The sequence below is a fragment of the Bos grunniens genome, chromosome 24 (assembly GCF_055505025.1).
Source record: "Bos grunniens cultivar Pamir isolate PY7600 chromosome 24, Bosgru_T2T1.0, whole genome shotgun sequence".
Taxonomy (NCBI): Eukaryota; Metazoa; Chordata; class Mammalia; order Artiodactyla; family Bovidae; genus Bos; species Bos grunniens.
The window spans coordinates 50,281,312-50,298,915 of NC_141188.1; the positions used below are offsets into that span (position 1 = coordinate 50,281,312).

Sequence of the window (17,604 nt, forward strand, 5' to 3'; positions counted from 1 at the left end):
CAGAAAAGCTAATCCAGGCTTCATGAGGAGGAGCCATTTCTTTCTTTGAGGAAAAGATGTGGAGGATCTAGAGGCTTGTATCCAACTGCCCAGGCTTCCATCACGGGTCCTCTGAAAGGCCACTACACACATACACGGCTTCATTTCCTTATTAATTCCTGTCCTGTCATCTTTTCAGATTGATATTTCTCAATGTTGAAACACAAACACACCACACACACACACACTCTCAGAACAAAAATCCTGAGCATGCAAAAAAGAAAAGAAAAAGAAGTATGCACTGGTAAAGTGTTGTGTGCCTAAGGCATCAGGTTTCCTGGAAAAGCTGTAGATTTTTGGTTTAGAAATAAGATTGCATGTGAAATAGCTGGTTTTTACATTTATTACGGTTGCGTACCCCCTCCCACTTTTTGCACTATAATCTAAACTGAGTGATCTACTGCCAACTGGCACCGATTCTCCAAACCCACGTGCGCAAGGGAAGCACGCCTGTGTGATCCTCTTTAATAGAAGACGCACCAGGGAATCTGTCTACCTCCGTTCCCCAGAAAGAACATAAGCAGAAGGGCTGCGGCTGGAGGCGGGTGGAGGCCGGGTCGGGTAGGGGGCGGGGAACGGGCCGCTCTCAGTCGGAATCCATCGTGAACAGCTGGATGTCCTGTGGGTTCCAGTAGACGCCTACTGCCGAGTTGTACACCAGGGACCAGACGTAGGGGATAAAAAACTCCTCGGGCTGCTCCTCTTCCACATATTTGAATTTCAGTTCTGGAAATTTCTGCAACAAAAACAAGATGAGGCGATCAATCTCAGAGGCCTGTGTGAGAGCAGCAGGAGTTTGTACACGGTGTGTGGGGGGCGCAGGGGGCCCATCTCCCCTGACAGGGCAGGGGGCCTGGGAGCCCTGGGCCACAGAACCAGCCTCCCGATGATCCCCTGGAGGCCGGGTGAATCCCCCTCGGGAAGGGCACACAAGTCCACCGGCCCTGGTCAGGGACATCAGTGTGCTGAGAGCAGCAGGGCCCGGACAGGTCACGAGGCGAAGCGAGAGACATCAGGCGGGAAAGCAGGCCCTGCCCAAGGCAGACAGTGTTCAAGCAGAGACTGTTGCGTGGCTGGAGTCCCGTTGGCTGCGTCTCCTTGAGACGCCTCCCCTCTCAGGGCTGAGTCACCTTGGAGGCAAGGACGTCCCCCCCCACAGCTCCTTGGCCTTGACTATGCGGGCTGGCAGCGCCATGGACCCGGGCGGACGTGGCGGGTGGGGGCACTCCAGCCCTGCGGAGCGGGCAGCAGAGGGGAGCCTGGCTCTGCCATGCTTCCGGGCGGCCTGGCTGCACTCTGCAGTCCCGGGTGAGAAGGAAGAACACGTGCAGATTCCTGGAAGTGGCACTTTCACCGCAGTGTTTCACCAGGATTGGGCTTCTCATTTTCTAATCTTACTCCTGGTCTATTATTCTAGCCAGGGCAGGGGAAGTGATGTCCTCCCACCTCTTTGGCAGCCAAGGAGCCTGGGGTCCCCAAAGGTCCCTGGTGGGGCTGCTTCCCAGGCCAAGGTGGTATCAGCAGGAGTGGCTGCAGTTTGGTGACCTGTGTCCCAGGTGGGGCGGGGACAAGGGGCAAGTGTCCCAGAAGGTCGAGGGGAGGGCTGAGAGAGAGAAGAAGGGAGATGCACACACAGAACGCATGGCCCACGAGAGCAGGGATTCGAAATTCACCGTGTTTGTGGCTGTGTCCCCTTAGAGAGTGGTCAGACACTTAACAAATGATTTGATGTATGACTCAAAGAAGCAATCAACCACATAAGGACCAGTTACGTCCCAGACACAATGGTGAATGCTTCACGTGTATTATGGTGGTCAATCTCCCTTAGTGAGTCACTCATTCATTACGCTATTGCTTGAATGTCTGCTCCTCTGCACACCAGGCAGTGTGTGCATCAGGGCCTCAGGATGCACAGTCCCTGTCCTCACAGAAGGGTCCTTCTCATGGAGCAGAGGGACAAAGAAGCGGCAGCCACAGAACAATGATAACAGAGTACAGTAAGTCCCCTACATATGAATGAGCTCTGTTTCGAGAACACGTTTGTAAGTCCAACCAAGTTAGCCTAGGTACACACCCGCCACAACTGGCTACCTAGTGCTGTGATGTAACAGATTCATGATACTTCTCAGACAAACGATATAGGACAAACCCCCAACACAAAGGAAAGAGTTTTAATCTTACAGTTCAGTGCTTTGAAAGACACAGTCGTATAGCGCAGCTGGCACACAGGGGCTGGCACCGAGTGACCAGCAAGAATTACTGGCTGCAGGAGGGAGAGGAGGTGGGAGATGGCCGAGCTGAAGGATCGTCAGCAACAGGAGATGGAGGGCGAGCTGCAATTTCACTTCTGCCTGATGTTGATCGAATGCATCTCTGAAAGTTTGAAACTTGAAGGTTTGTACGTAGGGAACTTACTGTCGTAAGAAGGGAGTTCCACTACGGAAGGACTAGTGGCTACAGAGGCCTTCGGGAGGTGGAGCGGCAGCCAGGTGAAGAGGGAAGCGAGCGCCTGCTGAGGGACAGCAGGCAAGGAAGGCATGAGGCGCTTTTTGCTGGAAGCAAGAAGAGGGACAGTGGGGGAGCCAGCCCTGGGGAGCAGGCCCAGAGGGGAGGATGGAGTCGCATGAAGAGTCCTGGCCTCCACTCAAAGGTCCTTCAAAACCTTTGAAGGGTCTCAGAAGGGGGCTTGATGGGAGAGACTTTGTGCAGGGACCACTTGATCACAGAGTGGAGAACTAGAGGGCACTGGAGGGGACAAGGCCTGGTCCAGGTGAAGGGCAAATGAGCCTGAACTAAAATGAGTTAAAAATTTGTAAACAAAAAGTGAGGGTGTCGGGGGAGGGGTGGTGGTGGTAGGTGGTGGGTTAGGGGCTAAGAGGGGGGAGGGAGTAAGGGAGTGACACACACGGAGTTCCCTGGTGGCTCAGACAGCAAAGAATCTGCCTGCAATGTTGGAGACTTGGGTTTGATCCCTGGGTTGGGAAAAGCCCCTGATGGCTACCCACTCCAGTATTCTTGCCTGGAGAACCCCAAGGACAGAGGAGCCTGTTGGGCTAAAGTCCATGGGGTCACAAAGAATTGGACACGACTGAACGACTAACATTTTCACTTTTTCACTTTCACACAGAGTTAGAGATTTTTCAGATAACCTGTGCAGTGATTAAGACTAAACATCTAAATACTGGATCCTCAGAGTTCCAGAATGATGACTGTGGGGGGGGGGCGGTTAAGCAGGAAATGCTTTGTGGCAAGTAGAGTTTTGAGTTAAATTTTAGTAAAATGTATAGGAAATCATGGAAACGAGGGTCCTCTGGTCATGGCTGTTACCTCAGCATACCACGATGGCACAGTCCTCATCTGTTATAGCTTTAATGGAAACCAACTTTATTCTACGGCTCCCAGGGCATCAGTAAATACAGTCTATACACAAATGGGATTTATAAGCGGCCCAGACTTCAGCCCTACCTACCGCTATATCCGCCCTCATACATTTTATCCCATACTGTGCAAAATGATTCAGGTTTAATGCAAACCCAGGCCTTTCAGGGCACCACTGTTTCCGAATCAGTTCTCTCCTCTCCTCAGTGCAGGCTAACGGTCTCGGTGTGTGCTGAGGGCCGTGTTGGTTCTGGTGCACGGGGACAACTTCTTCCGCTGGGCTCCGGGGGCCAGTCTGGTAGACAAAGCACGAGCAGCGGGGGACGCGGCACTACTTCTGGCACTTACTGGTCTGACTGGAATTCAGTCAGTCCCCCGGCTTTCCATCCTGCGGGATTCCTCCCACCCTGGGCCCACAGTCTCTGGGCGTGCCACAGATGCTCAGCAGCTGGGTGGTCTCTGGGGACTGGGAATCCTTGATGAGCCTCCTCACGTGCTCTGCGTCGCTTCTGGCCTGGCACGGAGTTCTCAGGTATGGGGACAGGGTTCGTGGAGGTGGCAAAAGGTCTTTGTCATGGAACCGGGTGTTTTATAGGTCGCAGCACAATGATCTTCTTTTCCATGAAAAACCTGCATCTGTAGCAACAGGGTGCACTGAGCGGCTGCCACCAACCGAGCACTCCCTGAGCACCAGGCCGGTCTAGAAGCTCCCCTGACGTGTCGTGGTCAGTCACCACGGTGTCCTGGCGAGGCCCACGTGGCCAACTCCACAGACAAAAGGTGAGGTGGGGCCTGGAGCAGCTGATTGGCCCGGTTCAGGTTACACAGCATGTGGGGAGGAGTCAGGACTGGAGTCTGGGTCTGACTTGGTGGGAAAGTCTGACAAGAGATCCCACAGTCAGCCAACTGCTCTGTCCCAGATCCAGTTCTCCAAGGCTCCAGGGGCCCTTTCACTGTATGGATAGAGCCTAGCACACACACTGCTGGTCCTGAAAGACATGACCAACCCCACAGTGATGTCAGGCATCAAAAAAGTGGGGCTTCCCTGGTGGTCCAGTGGTTAAGAATCCACCTTGCAATGCAGGGGACACCGGTTCAGTCCCTGGTCCGGGAAGCTCCCCATGCCTCGGAGCACGTAAGTTCGAGAGCTACAACTACTGAGTCCAAGTGCAGCCCCCACTGCAGCCTGCACACCTAGAGAAGCCGCCGCGATGAGAGGCCCACAGGCCTCAACAGGAAGACAGCTCCCGCTCTCTGAAACTAGAGAAAGCCCCCACACAGCAGTGAAGACCTAGCACAGCCAAAAAAAAAAAAAAAAGAACCAAGAAAGTATGGTGGACTGTGTGCGTGAAGAAGAAATAAGCTTCACCCTCTAATAATGAGGATGCAAGTCCTAGCTCTCGGAGTGGCCTCAGCTCTAGAAAACCTTTAACACTGTCTTGGAGGGGAGGGAGTGGGCCGGGGGCTCAGAGGTGGCGGCTTGAAACCTGCCCCCCAACACAGCAATGTCTCTTTCAGCTGGAATAATAGCATCCCACATTTTCAAGTGGGAATGTCACCAATATGACGCATTTCTGGTTGTTAGTGACAAAAATGACTAAAAGACGTGAAGCCTTTTCTCCATCAAGTGACTATTCAGAGGTTTTCCTATGAAGGCAGGCCTCAGGAAAGGACATGAGGCAGCTTACCCGAGACCGCTTTCTGTCCCTCCAGGGAGGGTGGGATGGAAATAAAATGAGCAAACTGCTTTCTCAAGAATTCCCTCCAATTAAATAAAAGAAACTTAGGCAAGAGCTGCTCAGTGGGATGGCACTGCATTCATGCGCTGGCACCAAGTCTACTTGCCCTCATGGTTTTGGGGAAACTCTGACGACTCTTGCGTTAGGACGAGTCATGAGTCAAACGTTGCCTTTAGGTCACACGCAGCTGGGCCAGATCCAGGAAAAGGCCATCAGGAGAAGCGCCTGGCACCCCCCACAGCTTCCCTTTCTAACACCTGGTAGAAACGAAGCTGAAAATGCCTTGTTTTTATTTTTGCGCGAGTTTACTTCAAAATAATCCATCTCACTCTGGAGAGAGTAGTATACAAAACCTGCATGTAGGATAATACCCAGGTGAATATCCATAGATAACAGTACATAAAAGTAATATGAAATACTATAAAGCTTACTTGACAATAGCAGACATGTATTTCATTACAAAGTTTTTCAAGCTGATCAATGATTATACAAGTTCTCCATCAAAGCTTAATCAATTCTGAGATTATGGATAACATTTATAGCTACCGTAACTGATTACCTATTACATGGCAGGCATGTTCAAACACATGACATATAGTTACTCATTTAATCTTTGAAGTAACTAGAAAAAGCATCTGAAAAACAGGCACATGATCTGAGTTCTAGCCCCAGCTTTTCCCATCCATCCATCCATCCATTCATTTATTCAGCAAAACTTCCTGAGAGCCTACTGTGTAGCAAGCACAGTACTAATAACATAGCTGTAAATAAGATGTGCATAATTTCAGCATTTAAGAGCTAAGAGTCCACTCATGATTAGCCAGGTGACTTGGGAAAAGTCTTGTATCCTCATTCCGACTTAGGCTCTTAAAAGATAAGAGTTTACTCTACTCTGAGATTTTGAATTTAACCATTCTGTTTACTTCACATAAATGAGATTAAGTGCCTAATACAGATGAAGCACTCAATAAATGTTGGCTATTATTACTGACATTAAAGTGACATGCAAATGTAAGGTATTTAAAATGCTCTTATTTTAGAACTTTTAGTAAGAAAATTCAAAGTCTAGAAATACCACCTTTGGCCTTGTCCCAAGCCCATTTCTCATATTTTACCCACGTGGACATTTCTAGCCTGGCAACCCCATTTCCTGACTGTTAATACTAATAGAAACGTAAAGAACCTGAGCCTTCCCACATAAAAACCTGGGAAATGCACTGACAAATGGCTTAAAAGCGACAGACTTCTCTTCATTAACGTTTTTAAAGAACAAAGTTTGGTCACAGCAAAGGTAGGTTCTGAAGAATGGCCTTCTGTCTGTCTGGATCCTCACTTGTTGAATCGAGAGCTGTATAAACAAATGCATGCCTTCCTGTCTGTGCATGTCCCTGTGCTGCAGCTAGTTAGCCGGAAGGGAGGTGGGGCTTGGCTCTGAGGGGAGTTTAGAGCCATCCTGATGAGAAGAGAGGGGTCACCTCGAAGCTATATTTGACATCAGTCTCCCTGGATAATTCTGTGGCAAACGCAACAACCTCCAACAGGGGTGTGGCGTCTAGCTCCGAGAGGACACGGCTGGAGAGGCTGCGGTGGCCAGGAGTGGGGACGCCAGGCCTCCTGTTAGCTCACAGAGCCCACCCAGCAGGGGCGCTCTGAGGAAGGGACACACCGAGGGTGCCCAGGGCCCAGGGTCGTGGGTCACTTCACCCATGACTACCCACTAACCAGCAGCACCTCTCAGCTCATTGGCTGGTCTCCTTCACAGCCATCGGGGTTGAGCTTGCATATGTGTTCGTTCACTTGGGTGCCATCTGTTCCCCTCCAGAACGCAGGCCGCAGGGAGGCAGGGCCCTCGCTAAGACGACAGCATCTAGCACGCCACTGACAATGAGGACACGTTTGCTGAACAACGAATTAAATGAACGAGTGCATGCCTTCAACTCTACACATAACCCTGTGACATACGACTATTAACTATGTTGAATGGATAAGACAACCAAGGCTCAAAAGGACAAATAAGACGCCAAAGAGGACAGAGCTAGGAAGTGGAGGAGCTGGAGGCCAAACAAAACTACACCTCTCCCCTGCGCGCCCCTCAGAGTCGATAGGGACCCAGCTGTGCGTTTGTTTAAAATGTCTACATCCCACACGGACAGGGGGTTTTCACGTCTCTCTAGTAATGATAAAGAACCTCAAGCATTTCTTCCGCATTCCCAGCCGCTAAGTCACTAGCCCTCTGTGCTTGAGCATCCTCATGGGAGTGGACGGGACTGCTCCCCAGCTCTGGAGCCCAGGTGGCCCGGGGCTGGGGGTCAGGAGGCGTCGGCCCTCTCCTGGCTCGGCCACTGGCAGGCTGAGCCGCATGGGGCAAGTCACAGCGTTTCTGCAGGACTCAGTTCTCTCGCCTTGTAGAAAATGAAGGGCCCTGGGCTTCTTCTGAGTCTCCTGGGTGTGACTTTATGAGATGACCCCAGTAAGGGCTCCACTTTGGGATTCTCTGCATGCCCCCCAGGCTCTGCTGGGTCCACCTGGAGAAAAGGGCTGGATGAGTTGGGTTGAGGGACAGCCCTCAAGTCAAGCACTTGCAGGCTGCCACTCAGCCAGGCATCACCTGGGGGCAGTCTCAGCGGAGAGGGTCAATATCTGAAGGTTCCTGAGCTGTCCTGGGGGCTGACAACAGTTGGGTTTTAAAGGCTAAGACTCCCCAAATGCTTAACAATCAAGACACACATGAGGCTGTGGTTGGCCTGCTGAGGTCTGAGAGCTCGTGGCTAAGTGGGCTGAGGTCCCAGGCGTGGCTGCTTCCATGGAGTGTGTGCCACTGGACACAGGGCAACCTAGAGAGCAAGCAGAGACAGAGGGGCACGGACACATTTCTGTTACTAGCAAAACCCAAACACTGCAGACAGTACACGTTCACGGCCCTCGAGTTCTAGTACCAGCTCTTCCCTCCTCAAGGGAACAAGTGGGCTGAGGGTTATTTGCTTGAAATTTTTCACCAGCACTTAAAAGGTTCAGAAAAGGGGGATAAAGCATAAACAGTAAGAAAAACAGAGCATTTTCTCCAGGATTGGCTATAACAAAACAAACGTAACAAAGCACAAGGTAAAAAGCTTTCTCTTTCCTGCAATGAGTTGTTTTTAAGACAGTGTACTGGGAAGATTTTAAAAGGGCGAATAATAGGCATAAATCATAAGAGTTTGGAAAACACCATTCAGTCAGTCTGACTGAATGGGAGCACAGCCTCTGCATAACGAACCCTGTCCAAGGAGCACCGAATTTGACACCCTTCCCAACGTCTCCCTGTCTATCGAGTCGGAGAGCGAGCCCACCTGGGTTGAGACTGAAACAGACATTCTTAAAAAAATGTGCTCCTCTAAAAGAGATCTGTAGATGGTGATTGCAGCCATGAAATCAAAAGACGCTTACTCCTTGGAAGGAAAGTTATGACCAACCTAGATAGCATATTCAAAAGCAGAGACATTACTTTGCCAACAAAGGTCCGTCTAGTCAAGGCTATGGTTTTTCCAGTGGTCATGTATGGATGTGAGAGTTGGACTGTGAAGAAGGCTGAGTTCTGAAGAATTGATGCTTTTGAACTGTGGTGTTGGAGAAGACTCTTGAGAGTCCCTTGGACTGCAAGGAGATCCAACCAGTCCATTCTGAAGGAGATCAGCCCTGGGTGTTCTTTGGAAGGACTGATGCTAAAGCTGAAACTCCAGTACTTTGGCCACCTGATGCAAAGAGTTGACTCATTGGAAAAGACTCTGATGCTGGGAGGGATTGAGGGCAGGAGGAGAAGGGGACGAAAGAGGATGAGATGGCTGGATGGCATCACTGACTCGATGGACACGAGTTTGAGTGAACTCCAGGAGTTGGTGATGGACAGGAAGGCTTGACATGCTGCAATTCATGGGGTCGCAAAGAGTCGGACACGACTGAGCAACTGAACTGAACTAAAAGAGATGCTGGGAAAGATTAAAGGCAATAGGAGAAGAGGGTACAGAGAATGAGACAGTTGGATGGCATCACTGACTCAACGGACATGAGTTTGAGCAAATTCCGGGAGAAACAGTGAAGGACAGGGAAGCCTGGTGTGCTGCATGCAGTCCACGGGATCGCAAAAAGTCAGATACGACTTCACAGTTGAACAGCAACAACAACAATACTCTTAGAACTCTGAGAGCTAAGGAAAAGAAAGACAAAAAGCTCTATTCACACTAAAGACACTGGGGACACATTTTGTTAAGATTCAGCCCAAGAAATGTCATAGTCTGAATGTCAGATCAACAACCTAGAAAAAGTCACTTTTTCCTCTGCTCTTTTCTCACCTGTGAAGAACGCTAATGCCATCCTGCTCGGGCTCAGGGAGGCCCAGGTTCCTCACTTGAGAGCATCTTCACTCCTGACCCGGTCAGCAGGGCCCAGGCCACCGGGCTCTTCCCTACTCTGAAGCTGTCCTCCCCCTGTCTACCTCATCTCCTTTTTTGCCTTCTAAGGCCCCTCTTTGGGCCTCAGTGAGGGACTCCTGGGTAGATGGGCTTGAGAACCCACTGAAGATCCGGGAAAGCAGAGGAGGGGGCTCTGGGGGGGATGGGGGCTTTGGTGTGACAGTTATGGCAAAAAGGGGTGAGGAGAGGGCGGGGAGCTGGTCACCGCAGGCCCAGGCGTTCAGCCATCTCCTTCTGAGACAGTTGTGACTCAGCTCAACAAGGAGGGAAAACCCATCTCTCAAGCTCAGGGCTTGGTCTCAATCCAAAGCTACTTACAACAATCTTGTTGTTTTGACTTTTGGAGCCAGAGGTAATGCTAGACTCTCTCGAGTTTGGCCAGAATGTTTTTTATCAGCTCCAGTGAATCAACCCACCGCAGTGGGACATCCGGACGCCCAGCCCAGAGACAAAGCAAAGGTCTGATTTGGTGGTTGAGACTCGGGTATAATAAGCAGACCAAACGCTTTAAAGACTGTCTCTGCTGTCAGCCATGTGATCTGGTGGAAACCCACAGGAAGTTCAGTGAACAGATGTAGGGCTCAACTGCAATAATTTTATTACCGCAAAAGTTCAATGGAGTTTTCCCCCTTCCACCATTTATATAGATAGCATCAGAAACTCTAGCAAGTCCCTGGCGTGGCTCCAGAAAGTTTAGTGCGATTTAAAATCAAACAGCTAGACAGCACATTACAAAAAATTCTTTCAAAGACGGTATCAAGCCTCTGAATAGACAAGTGATGGGTGATGGCTGGCAACAAGGCAGCCCGTCACTACTGGGAGATGGTGTGGCACGGGGTGGGAGAGGCGAGTCGCTGCCAGTGGCATGCCCCGGGGCGGTGGTGGTCAGGTTCTGTGCACATGGAAAGCAAACTGATTTCAAGATCCCTGTCATAAGATATCCCGGTAGGCATTTACACACAATTATTTCATCGAGGGTGAACTGGGGATGAAGAACCAGTTTCCCTACTATGCCTTCCCTGATTTAATCTCACTGTCTAATGTTGGGTCCCTCAGGAATGGGTCCTTAAACTAAACACAGGAGGTGAGCGCCAACTCTATATAAAGCATTACACTTGGAGGAAAGGAGGAAAGGAAAAGGAATAATTGCTGCTCCTCTAACAGGGGGATAAGTTAGCAGGAGGAATAAGAATGGTGGGAGCATGACACAAGATGCAAGGGACGTGCCCCAGGCAGACTGGCTAACACTGGGGTCAGACGACCGTGGGTGGGCTTGAATGGCAAGCTCTACGAGAAGCATCCATATGATCAATTCAGCTAAATTACAATCTGAACAACCTGAACTGCAGGCTCTTCTTTGTGTGATGGAATCCACTGTAAATGGATCAAATATTATTGTTAACTGACATAAAGGAGATAAGCACTGGACTGTGAAAAACAGCAACACTGGATGTGGAGCAGTCCTATTTTATGCAAATTAGTTTCAAAGTGAATGAAAAACTAAATTCAAAGTATAGAAAATTAGAAGGGGTCATGTGTTTTTACTTTAATCTAATTTTATTTTTTGGGGCTTCCCCGATAGCTCAGTTGGTAAAGAATCCATCTGCAACGCAAGACCGGGGTTCAATTCCTGGGTTGGGAAGTTCCACTGGAGAAGGGATAGGCGACCCTCTTCAGTATTCCTGGGCTTCCCTGGTGGCTCAGGTGGTAAAGAACCCACTTGAAATGAAGGAGACCTGGGTTGGATCCCTGGGTTTGGAAGATTCCCTGGAGAAGGGAAAGGCTACCCACTCCCATATTCTGGCCTGGAGAATTCCATGGACTGTATAGTCCACAGGGTCACAGAGAGTCAGACACGACTGAGTGACTTTCACTTCCGCCTGCACCGTGTGGGGTGCAGGATCGAATCCACATTCCCTGTAGTGCAAGCGTGAAGTCCTACCACTGGACTGCCAGGGAATTCCCTAAAGGGCCATTTATTAAAAATTATAAATTAAGAGGTACAAAGCTGACATGTCTGTCATGAGGTGGCTCAGAATACAGTCATGATACCTTGCATGTCTAAGCACACGATGGCTGGCTAGGCAGCGGGCACTTTTGGGATCTCCCTGGGAAGAAGAGAGCTACAAGGTGAGCAGGCATGCTAAGTCGCTCAGTGTCTGACTCTGCAACTCCATGGACTGTAGCCTGCCAGGCTCCTCTGTCCATGGCATTCTCTAGGCAAGAATACTGGAGTGGGTTGCTGTTTCCTCCTCCAGCTGATCTTCGCAACCCAGGGATCAAACCTGCATCTGTCTCCTGCATTGGCAGGCAGGTTCTTTACCACTAGTGCCACCTGGGAGACCCAGGGTGAGTGGACACCTATGAATATTTTGAAAGCTCTGGCCAGAAGACCACCTCTGAGATTACAAGGGACACTAATGGCTCTGTGACTGGTGGCAAAACAAAACAAAACAAAACAAACTCTTAGGAAAAACAGAAAGATACAATATAAGATTGAGCCTATACTTGCGATGAATTCTCCACCATCGCACCATCAGCCAGAATCTGAAGCCTGCTGGAGTCTGAAGTCAGACTCTCTCTCACAGGTCCAGGTTAAAGGGGGTCATGAAATGGGGATGTCTTCCGTTTGAAATTTCTCTCTTTTTTCGGGAGAAGGGGCACTGGTAGGGCAGCCTGCAGGAGCAGGAAGGAAGAACAGGCTCTCCTGCTACAGGGAGAGTTTGAGACAGGCCTTGACAAGTGGGTACTGACCTGTAGGGGCTGAGGGGGGGGCAGGGAGGAAGCTGGCATTGTTCGTGGCGAGACGTTGTGAGCAAACACTGAGGCTGACGACACACTTGCAGGCCTGGCAAGTTGTAGGGCCTGGACACAGGCTCCAAGGCCAGCAGCTGGGGATGTTGCTGGAAAGGAGGGATGAAGACAAGAGGGGCCTCGAGGGCTGGGACAACACATCGATTCATTCAGTGCGCCTAGAATTGAGAGAAGAGGCACGCTGGGGATAGATATTTCTAATTTAAACATCATTAGCTCTGAGATGGCAGTTGAAGTTGCCAAGTGTGTAAACTCAAGAAGACTGAGCTGCAGTACTGAGTACTGACTGAGTATTGATTGAGTATTGTAGTATTCAAAACCCTGTTCTAAAGGCAAATCAATTTGAATACAGAAGACTGGGAGGAGAAGAATGTTTTGATTCCATGGTAGGAGATGAAGGGTAAAAGTTAAGAATTCACTGGCAGAACTTCTTGGCTGAAAGCCAGCCCAGAGGGGAGCCACAGATGACTGGAAAAGTGTATTCTTCCTGCAGTGGGCTCCTTATTTTGGACAGGACTCAGATACCTAGGGCTTCCCTCATAGCTCAGTTGGTAAAGAATCTGCCTGCAATACAGGAAACCCTGGTTTGATTCCTGGGTTGGGAAAATCCACTGGAGAAGGGATAGGCTACCCACTCCAGTATTCTTGGGCTTCCCCTGTGGCTCAGCTGGAAAAAATCCATCTGCAATGAGGAAGACCTGGGTTCAATCCCTGGGTTGGGAAGATCCCCTGGAGAAGGGAACGGCTACCCACCCCAGTATTCTGGCCTGGAGAATTCCATGGACTGTAATAGTCCATGGGGGTCACAAAGAGTCAGACACAACTGAGTGACTTTCACTTTCAGATACCTGGTTAAGAGAGTGAGACCCCAGGGGAAAAAAAATGCATTACTAGGAAATAAAAGTCCAAGTAGAATAAAAGCTCCATGAGGGCAGGGATTTTTTTTCCCCCTACTGATGCATCCACCAGTGTGAAGATTGCCACGGACTTGAGAGATATTTGCGTAGTGAATGAATAAACGAATGAATGAAGAGGTAAAAATTGCTGTTTGTAAAAAACTCAGAGTTATTGGCAGGGTGGGGGTGGGGTGAGGTGGGTGGGTGGCAGATTCCCCTGGTAGCTCATCTGGGAAAGGATCCACCTGCCATGCAGAAGAACCTGGTTTGATCCCTGGGTTGGGAAGTTCCCCTGGAGAAGGGATAGGCTACCGATTCCAGTATTCTTCGGCTTCCCTGTTGGCTCAGATGGTAAAGAATTCGCCTGCAATATAAGAGACATGAGTTCGATCCCTGGGTTCGGAAGATCCCCTGGAGGAGGGCATGGCAACCCACTCCAGTATCCTTGGCTGGAGAATTCCCATGGACAGAGGAGCCTGGTGGGCTGCAGTCCGTGAGATTGCCAAGAGTCTGATATGACAAAGCGGCTAAGCATTTTGGGGAGGTGGGGGACAAGAGGGAAAAATTGAGTCCTGTACACTGGATGAGTCATAGGAATAACTGCTCAATTTATTTGGGACAAAATGAGCCAAATTAATTTGAGATGCAAATGAACTGACTTACTGGGATTTGGGGGCAATACTTAACAAACTCAATAGATTAACTTACTTCTCAAACTACCTGTTCTCCTTGCTCACCACCATCCTACCACCGTCATAATCTGGCTTACCTAGGAAACTGGATCCTGGATAACGGATGACATTAATATAGATAGTCACGGTCATATTTTATATTTCAATATATACCTAATTATGGAAAATAAATGAGTTCATAAACATGCGCTAGTCATGAACCGACACATAATATGTGACTGGAAAAAAGTTCATTTTTAATGAGTCCTTTACTTTTTCCTCTTGTCAACACTATAGTATGGTTTTTAAAACGGGGGAGGATAAGGCCTTAAAATGTAAACAGTAAGTCCTAGTTAGTGTGTCTGTGATAATATTTCTTTATACTGTTTTTTTTTTTTTTTTCAGATTAATTGTGAATTAAGAGGGAGTGGGAGATAGAGATTTTGGAGAAAGATTCTGAATCCTGTTTAGACAAATTCTGGCAAAGCAAGGATCTTTGCCATGTCTGAAATGTCACATGTGGGTGACACGTGGTGGCTGTGGGGACAAAGACACAGAAGAGGCTTTGCTGGCATTCCCCAGACAGACTGAGGTGCCTCTGAGTGAGAGAGAGTCTCTGTGATTATATTAGGCGAGAAGACACTCTTTACCACAGTATGTCAGAGAGATCTGGAAAGAGAATTCCAACTAAGATGAACGCAGAGGTAAGAAGTTGTCTTTAATTTCTTAAGAGTTATCTCCTTTGAACATTCTTAGGATTTAAGTTATAAGCAAATGTGACAGTTTTTCAAAGCCTTCTTAAAAAGTCTTGCCTGAATTATTTCTTAGCAGGAAGTTAAAACAAGTCTCTGATAATCAATATCCCTATGTATCCACTATATAGGAGAATTTTTCCCCTCTGCTTATGGAAAGAATAATCTATTCCCAGTGTTCTATGAAAAGCCTGTGGTTGCTAAACCAATTATGCTTTCTTCAATCTACTTGGAGAAAATTCCACTTAAATCCCATGATTCTAAAGGCCAGCATTTCACAACCTAAAGTTCAGTCTCAGTGCTTCCCATTGCTATCTTTCCCAGTGACGCAAGTATGATCCATCAATGGATGAACCACATCTGTGACTTCCTGTCAGATGCTAAGTCCTGGACCTGTGGTTACTCCAACATTCGTGATCAATGAATTAAAAGCACAAAATGAGGTTCGTTTCCTTCTCCACAATCATGAGGACTAATAAAGGGAATGAGGAAACTGAGAGGAAAGGGAACAGAAGCAGAATGCTCCAGAAAATTCCTAATAATCCTGTTTGTTGTTAGGAAGTGAGTCTGCCTTAGATTCCACTCAGTGACGGTTATGCCACTGTGAGACAGAGCTATCTAGAAAATGGGCACTCCCAGCTTCAATTAGACAGGCCTAGGTCACCTAGAAAAATCTGTATTACTTTCCTGGACCTCATTGACACTATGGGATCCTAGAATCACACAATGTTAGCACTAGAAGAGACTCTCAATTTTAAAAAGAAGGTACAAAATCCCCACAAAAATCCTTAACAGTTATAAGGTCCACCAAGTTAACTGAAATTCATATTAAATGACTATACATTGATTTCCTCAAGAAACTGTGCTAATATAGGGAACATATTCATCATCTTAGTCCAAAACTCCCTTAGACTTGGGCTTGTTCCCTTTGGGGAAGCCATTGACACTGCCTCAAAATTAAAAAAAAAATGCTATTGATAAAATAGTTGTGTTTTTATCCCCCTGAAGCCAGTAAACATATTATCAAATGATTGAAAAGTTTGATTTGGTATGATGCATCACATTGTAAGGGGTTTCCCTGGTGGCTCAGATAGTAAAGAATCTGCCTGCAACATAGGAGATGCAGGTTCAATCTCTGAGTTGGGAAGATCCCCCGGAGACGGGAATGGCAACCCTCTTCAGTATCCTTGCCTGGAGAATCGCATGGTCAGACAAGTCTGGCAGGCTACAGTCCACGGGGTCGCAAAGAGTCAGACACGACTGAGCAACTAAGGACACACAAACCACACTTAAGATACAGTCTCACTACGTAAAACAGCTATTAGTTGTGAGACACGCAATTCGTTGAAAACTCCAAGACAGGAGATAAGCAATGAATGCATCAGAATGAACTAACCGAAGCAGTTTGCTTAATTTTTCCCAAGGAAAACATGAACAGGAAGAAGCAAAGACAGAGCGAAGTGGGTGGTGGGGTATGTCTGTGCAGGGTGGTGGGTGGTGGTGGTGGAATGAGAGAAACACACAGGAGAGCTATGTGATTTGACCACTAGGACCAAAAATAAGACGGGGAACCTGTCCTACTGTACATTAAACTATAAAGCTGAAATAACTGACTGGCGTACTATCCTCCCTCTAATTTGGACCACCACAGATGTATATGATTTAGCACTTATACCTGCTATGTTATAATTACAGAAGAATTAACCAAAAAGCTGTATAAAATGGGTATTTTATGTATCTAGGGAATACATCCCTACGCATCTAGGGAATACAGGCTACATTTCATTTTACAGTGAAAAAAATGTGCTTGAGATTTAAATTTCCGAAAGTTTTGCAAGTTAAAGATGTATATACTTCAAAATGCGCACAACTCCACGAAAGGACCAGAGGCCCCTAACTTACCAGCCTTGTTCCTCTTCTCTTTCCATCCTGATCAACTGATCAATCTGTCAGGTGGAAAACTTTATGGAGTATGGCAAGTATAAAGCAAAGTTCAGATGCTCACAGAGCTGAAAATCTAGTACGGAGACAAACTGTAAATGCACAAACTAAACATGTAAATATCCATCTCATTGTTAAATACCAAGAGTAGTGATACAGGCTGTGAACTGCTGTGAAGTTTCCAGCAGGAAGAGATGAATACATCTGTGTCTGGGACAGTCCCCGTGGAGGCAGGGGGGACCTGGGCTGTTAAGGTAGACAAGAGGTGAGGAGACCACCACTTCAGGCAGGGACAGGCAAGGCAGCAATGAAGAGTGGGCTCAGGGGCTGGTGGGCAGAGAACATGGGGCCTGGGCTCAGAGTCTGAATGGTTCTCATTTTTCCTGGACTCTTCAGGCATCAGGGAGAGGGCTATAAAGCAGGTGAGGGGTGAAGTTTATTCAGACGACTGGGTGCTACAGATGGTGGTGCTAACAGCGACACTTACATGTGTGTGACTGTGTGTGTGTGTGTGAGTGAGAGACGTTTCCCCCAAGAAACTACATCCATTTCTTCTCCCCAGCCAAGTTAGAGAAATGAGATCTACTGACCAGCAGCATTGGTATCACCTCTTAGAAAATCAAATTCTTGGGTCCCAGATATTCTGTGATTCAGGAAGGCAGAAGGGAAAGAATGACCTGAGAGAGAAAGAATTTCCATTCTGGAGGAGCCATATGAAGGAGCACAGGTTCTCAAGAATCAGGAAGAAGGATAGTGCAGAATGGCAAAGGGCACCCTCCCACAGGGGAGTTAGAAGGACAACCATGTATGGCTCCCTCAACTGGCACATGGGGATACTGAGGCCTTTAATAACAACCATTTATTTCATTATACAACAAAAGTCCACACGGTGGAAGCTATGGTTTTTCCAGTAGTCATGTAAAGAT

At 48.1% G+C, this 17,604-nt stretch overlaps 1 protein-coding gene across 6 annotated transcripts in view; it reads right to left on the reverse strand.

Moving 5' to 3' along the window:
- Positions 1-364: 364 nt before the first annotated feature.
- DYM (dymeclin) overlaps positions 365-17,604 on the reverse strand; it is a 393,514-nt gene continuing 376,274 nt past the window's right edge. For all 6 annotated transcript variants that reach the window (XM_086373423.1, XM_086373422.1, XM_086373425.1 and 3 more), the window contains one exon: positions 365-775. In XM_086373423.1, the coding sequence (XP_086229549.1) occupies positions 626-775 (150 nt within the window). In that variant the 3' untranslated portion in view covers positions 365-625. The remainder of the gene's footprint in view (positions 776-17,604) is intronic.